General features: G+C 40.5%; 1 protein-coding gene across 4 annotated transcripts in view; it reads right to left on the bottom strand.

The window, feature by feature from the left end:
- Positions 1–508: 508 nt before the first annotated feature.
- LOC105479150 (DENN domain containing 2C) overlaps positions 509–6,741 on the bottom strand; it is an 88,544-nt gene continuing 82,311 nt past the window's right edge. For 3 of the 4 annotated variants that reach the window (XM_011736987.3, XM_011736988.2, XM_011736989.2), the window contains 3 exons: positions 5,778–6,017; positions 5,445–5,531; positions 509–3,703 (listed from right to left, as the gene is read on the bottom strand). In XM_011736987.3, coding sequence (XP_011735289.2) covers positions 3,672–3,703; positions 5,445–5,531; positions 5,778–6,017 — 359 coding nt within the window. In that variant the 3' untranslated portion in view covers positions 509–3,671. The remainder of the gene's footprint in view (positions 3,704–5,444; positions 5,532–5,777; positions 6,018–6,741) is intronic. The other variant, XM_011736990.2, reaches the window with a different exon arrangement.

Genomic DNA, 6,741 nt, shown 5'->3' with positions numbered 1-6,741 from the left:
TTTTTTTTTTTTTTTTTTTTTTTCCGAGACGGAGTCTCACTCTGTCGCCCAGGCTGGAGTGCAGTGGCGCGATCTCGGCTCACTGCAAGCTCCGCCTCCTGCGTTCACGCCATTCTCCTGCCTCAGCCTCCTAGTAGCTGGGACTACAAGGCGTCCGCCTCCATGCCCGGCTAATTTTTTGTATTTTTTGTATTTTCACCGTGTTAGCCAGGATGATCTCGATCTCCTGACCTCGTGATCCGCCCGCCTCGGCCTCCCAAAGTGCTGGGATTATAGGCTTAAGCCACAGCGCCCGGCCATTTTAAAATTTTTTTGTAGAGTTGGAGCCTTCCTATGTTGCCAAAGCTGGCCTCAAGCTGTCCTCTCGCCTAGGCCTCCTAAAATGTGGGGAATACAGGCGTAAGCCACTGCACCCCGGGTCGTTCCTCTTTTACTTCCTTGCTGTACCCCGACTATCCTCCCTCCTCGCCACCCTGAAAACCTTTGCATTGGATAAGTACAATTCTTAAAGAGGCTCTAGAATTGGGCGCCAGTCTCCAATTAAAATTGTGAAGCTTTATGGTCTGAGTATTAAAAGGAACCTCAGTTCCTTAAAAATCCTGCCATTTTGGCTTTAGGACTTAAACGGTAATAGAATGGCACTCCTGTCTCCGAACCATTCAAGCTGCTGCCCATGCACTTTGTCTTCTTCATGGCTCCTGGACTAAGCAGCCTCCCTTTTATTAAGCAGTTAAAGACCAAATAAAGTTGTCAGACTATATACCCTGCCCAGTGTGCGGTCTAGACCCAGGCTTTGTCTGCCAAGAGCCTCGAAATGTTGACCTCCATTATTAAGCCTGATCAATCTAAGACTAATTCTTATTACTTAAGTACCATTAGGTAAATGTGCTAGCTGTAGATTTAAGTGACATAAAAGATCTTTACATCTTAAGAATTCTCCAAGGGATCTGTGGGGTTTTTATGTATTTATTCATTAAAAGATCTGTAAACAACATTTTATACAAATCTTGATTCTTTTACAAAAATATCCAGAATTCATAACACTTTACAGAAACAAAACACAACAGACCTAAGGAAATGAAGCAGCTTCAGGCTGCAAAGATGAAGACAGCATTCCTGAAGCGCAAAGGTCTCCTCCTAAAGGGATAGCCAGGATCCATCATAGTAAACCCTTTTACCCCCATTTTATAAACATCCAATTATTAACTGTTCCCGCTGGGTTGCAGTGTAAGAAGAGACCAAATGGAGAGATGTCTAGTAGAAGCCCCATTAGGGTAACCTGCTTAACATTTAAAAAAAGGCTCAGTTCTATTCCCTGGACCCACATCTGTAGGAATTATATTATACAGCACCAGTCTTAAATGGTGTTCTGCTTCAGGTTCATGCATACCTGAATGGGTTGTAATGAAATACTGTGCAAGTCAATAAACTGTATCACAATACAACTTAACAGTTTTGTAAGGCTGAATAAATACTTTCTGTGCCAGTTGAAACCATCAGCAGAAACTGAAGAAAACAAACTGACATTTGCTATAGCATTAATAAATGAAAAGTGCACCATCTGAACTTGAATTTGCCCATTAATTTGAAAAAACAAAACAAAACAAAAAAAAAACAGGCCCGATGCACTGACTCATGCCTGTAATCCCAGCACTTTGGGAGGCCAAGGTGGGTAGATCACCTGAGGTCAGGAGTTCGAGACTAGCTTGGCCAACATGGTGAAACCCCGTCTCTACAAAAAATACAAAATTAGCCAGGTGTGGTGGTGGGCACCTATAATTCCAGCTACACGGGAGGCTGAGGCAGGAGAATTGCTTGAACCCAGGAGGCGGAGGTCTCAGTGAGCCGAGATCGTGCCATTGCGCTCCAGCCTGGGCAAAAAGAGCGAAACTCCGTCTTAAAACACACACACACACACACACACACACACACACACACACACACACACACAAAACATTGCACCATCACTGAAAAATTTCTCTTTCCAATCACTACTACTACTACTTTAGATATTAAAGGTCTGGATGACTAAGTGGTATATGTTCAAGGAATGTTCATATTTTGAGTCTAATTTAATTAGAGCAAAAATTTCAGCATTTCTAGGGCAGTAAAAAGAGTCTCATCTAGGCATATATATATAAAGTCCCTTATCCTCAGAGCTGAAAAGTGGCTCTGGTACACTTAATAGAAAATTTTTACTAATAAAATAAATAGCTATATAATCCTACTGAGATGAAATTTCCATCTGGAGGACTAACCAACTTTGTGTCCATAAAAGTCCTGGCTTCAGTTCTGTGTTGTATAACTTTGGGCAACTTATTTAACTTCTTTGAATTTGTGTTTTTTTCTTTTTTTTTTGAGATGGAGTCTTACTCTGTCACCCTGACTGGAGTGCAGTGGTGCGATCTCCGCTCACTGCAACCTCCACCTCCTGGGCTCAAGCAATTCTCGTGACTCAGCCTCCCAAGTAGCCGGGATTACAGGCACCTGCCACCACGCCCAGCTAATTTTTATTTTTATTTTATTTTTAGTAGAGGGTTTCACCATGTTGGCCAGGCTGGGCTCGAACCCCTGACCTCAAATGATCCACCTGCCTTGGCCTCCCATAGTGCTGGGATTACAGACGTGAGTAACAGCACCCAGCTTTAGTTTCTTTATTAGTAAAATGCAGATGTAAATATCTATCTCATAAGGTTGATTTAAGGATTGGTTGAGATGATATGCATACATATACCACAGTGCATGGCACATGGTGGACACTAAAAAATAAAGGTGGCTCCCATGCCCTTGAGAGGACATTTTCATAATAGTTATAATTCCACAAAGTTTAAATTTATTTACTTATTTTTAAAATGTTTTTGTAGAGATAGGATCTTGCTACATTGCCCAGGCTGGTCTCAAACTCCTACCCTCAAACTCCTGCCTTAGTCTCCCAAAGTGGTGGAGATTACAAGCGTGAGCCACTGGATCCAGCCTCCACAAAGTTTAATGTTGACATGTGAGGGACAAGCAAGCTACTCAAATGCTACACAATTTGGAGGAGGAGTTGCAAGATGTCTAATTTTATAAGGTACTTAATAACAGTACTTTATAATATTACAAGTAGGGCTTCCTCCTGAGATTCCCCTAGATACAATATAAGACAAAATAATGGAGATATGTGATGAGTCTATTCCTTTGCCCAGGTCAAACAGCCCATGGATTTAAAGCTGCCATGATAGTTCAGTGATGAGAATTACGCGTATAAGGCCAGTGTTCTCCATTTCCATCGTGTCTCTCTACTATGTTAAACTCAGCATTTCTCTCCTTATTCTCATCTTTGAGCTATTTTTAAAAATGTAACAACAAGGCTTTTCCTTGTGAAAGACAACTACTTTCATAGATGAAGCACAAAACAGAGAATGAGCCCAAGAATTACATAGAAAAGGCTGCTATAAAAAAAAAAAAATGGAGACAGAGTAAAGATGGCATTGGTTCCAGACCATTCCCAACAATTCTCCAGTAATTACTACAGCAGCAACAGGAGAATCCTCCTCCGACAGCCTGACTCGCTCTTTAACCTTTTAAAATTTCAAGAATTTTGTAGAATACTTCATGGGATCCTGACCCTTGGAAAAATATTTTCTTTGGCACTTTCTATTGTATATTCAGGATGGAGACAATCAGAGGTTTCATTTCTTCTGCAGAAATTTCATTTTACTTCCTAAAGGGAAAGAAAAGGACAGTGAACTCTCAATTCATTTTTATTTATTGTACATTATTTGAGGCAAGGGGTTAACTGGTCAGTCATTCAGAACAGCCCAAGAGTTAAGCTGACATCTCAAACTCAGTTGATGTGTTTAACCACCAAAACCAAAACAAAAACGAACCCCAAACCCCATGTGTCTAATTAATTGCAGAGGTCAAAAAGAACTCAGACATCATGTAATCTGGTGGTTTTCAACCTTGACTATGGGTTAAAATCACCTGGCTTCTCCCCAGAGATTTCCTGGAGCCCAGGGGAAAATTTTTTAAAGTTCTCTGGAGATTATAAAATGTAGTCAGAGCTGGGAACCACTGATCTAATCTAACCCCATAGTATAAAGATGAAATAACAGCCTAAGGCCTAATATGTCCATGGTCTGTCAACTAGTGAAGGACAGGGCCTAATTAGGGGGCATATATTTCAAAGGCAAAATATAAATATCATAGAATATAGGTTATTCATAATTTTAGGCTAGCCACACCCCTGTTCTCTTATACTAGATAATGAACTATTATTGAAAAATCATAAATGTGTTTATGAAGTAGAAAATTAGAGACTTGTAAGAAATCCTCTTTTGCCTCAGAAGTCCCTCTAAACCAGGTGTTTTTAATCTGGAGTACCAAGGATAGACTTCATGGGTTACATGAGCAGCCTAAAATTATACGCAAAATTTATTTATATGCTGTAAATACATTTTTCTGGGAAAAAGGACCACAGTTTTTATAAGATTTCTCCAAGGAATGTGTCCTAGAAAAGATTAATAATCATGATATACAAACATATCATGAAATAAATAAACTTCTATCAGAGAGGTTCATCTCTGGGAAATGGCCCCACAGACTACTCTGATGAGGGATCCCAAATTTTGAGAAAAATGCTTCTTTTTCTCAAGAACACTTTGAAACTAGCATCATGGTTTATGGTCAGCCTATTTAAGGCTATATTACTGATCTGATTATAAAGCTTTTGTGATGAGGCCCACTTACTGCAAAGCTTTTTCAGCCACATTTATTTTTTATTTTTATTTATTTATTTTTTATTTATTATTTTTTAAATTTTTATTTATTTTTTTCAGAGACAAGAATCTCACTCTGTTGTCTGTGGCAAGATCATCTTACTGAGGCCTCAAACTCCCAGGTTCCAGCAGTCCCCCTCAGGCCTCAACCTCCTATGTAGCTAGAACTACAGGCATGTGCCAGCATGCCTACTTTTTTTTTTTTTTTTTTTGAGAGAGAGTTTTGCTCTTGTCGCCCAGGCTGCAGTGCAACGGTGTGATCTCTGCTCACTATAACCTTTGTCTCCTGGGTTCAAGCAATTCACCTGCCTCAGCCTCCCAAGTAGCTGGCATTACAGGTGCCTGCCACTAAGCCATGCTAATGTTTGTATTTTTAGTTGAGACAGGGTTTCACCATGTTGGACAGGCTAGCTAGTCTCGAACTCCTAACCTCAGGTGATCAACCTGCCTCAGCCTCCCAAAGTGCTGGGATTACAGGCGTGAGCCACCATGCCAAGCCATGTCCAGCTAATTTTAAAATTTTGTGTACAGATGGGGTCTCACTATGTTGCCCATGCTGGTCTCAAACTCCTGGCCTGAAGCAAACCTCCTTACTTGACCTCGTAAAGTGCTAGAATTACAGGTATGAGCCACTGCGCCTGGTCTTCAGCAACATTTATCTAACAAGAAAACACAGCAACTTACCAAGACTCCGCAAAATTCTATTCATCCCACTGGGCTCTGACTCAGGAATTGTTTCCAAATACTGGATGGCCCGGACCTCAAACAAACCTACAAGGAAAAACTCATGTTGGTGAAACTGTCTAACACTCCAGACTGGGAATTACATAAAACTCTGTGCTCATTACCAGTGTATTATTTCCAGGGCTAAAACAATATTACAAAATAAACAATTCTTATAATAAACAACTCGGATTTTGAGTCCTTGTTGCTTTACAATACTTTTTATTCATAATATAGTAAAATCTTTCAAGGTATTCACTAAATAGAGAGGGAGAACTTAATAATGAAACCGACCTTTAACTCCACTTTTCCGGAGCTCTCGGTCCTGGATGAATCCTGCAAACATCTGAGTCTCCATGAAGAGATCCAGGAAGTGGCGTACACTTCGGGAGGTGTGAGACTTACGGAATGGTTCCCTTTGGAAAACACGCTCCCCACGCTCCGTGACAGTCATGTTCAAAGAATAATGTCCTACCAACTCCACAAAAAATCTGACAAATGCTTCAGACACCAGAGAGTTGAGTGTCACATCTGCTGCAACATGAAAAAAAAAAGAAAAAATCTCCTCAGTTATCTGTATCTGTAAACACTGGCTCTGGTTATGGAAGTCATGCCTAAGAAGTTATAGATCAAAGGACTGAGAATAAATCTAGGAGTGTTCATTCTTCACTTTCTTTCTCCATGACCTAGAAAAGGCTAATAGATTCTACCCTTACCTTCATTTTCTTTCCATACATACTCCTTCTACATCTTGCAAACTGGCCTGCACATCTGTTGATTTCATGGTAACTGCTCTTTCAAAGGCCACTGGTGAGAGCCAGCCAAATTTAATCTGCTCTTCTATTTTTATCTCCTTTAAGCTCCATGTTGCATTTGTGCTGACTACCTCCTCAGTTCTTTTGTCCCCTACAACTCTATGCTCTTCTGATTTCCTGGTTCCCTTCCTGACTTGATGACAAAGCAGTTATTTTTCTCTTGTCCTTTCTTTCTCTTCCTGAGCATGGTGCTCAGACACTCTTCTTCAACACTCCCTTCCTTAAAGGGCTAATTGGCACAGAGATAGAGCTGGCTATGATAATACTGTAATTCCAAACCTTAGTTTTCCAGCCCTGTGATCTCACCTTCTACATTTTCAGGCTACCTATGGGTGGTTATCATTTGGCTGTCCCATTAGCACATAAGTTCCATCTGTCTAAAGGTCACTATATCAGGTTCTTTTTGGAACTTGGACTATGAATCAATTAAACAAACAATACAT

Source organism: Macaca nemestrina, chromosome 1 (genome assembly GCF_043159975.1).
Source record: "Macaca nemestrina isolate mMacNem1 chromosome 1, mMacNem.hap1, whole genome shotgun sequence".
NCBI lineage: Eukaryota > Metazoa > Chordata > Mammalia > Primates > Cercopithecidae > Macaca > Macaca nemestrina.
Note: the sequence above shows the minus strand (reverse complement) of the source record. Positions and strands in the feature narration are given on the sequence as shown.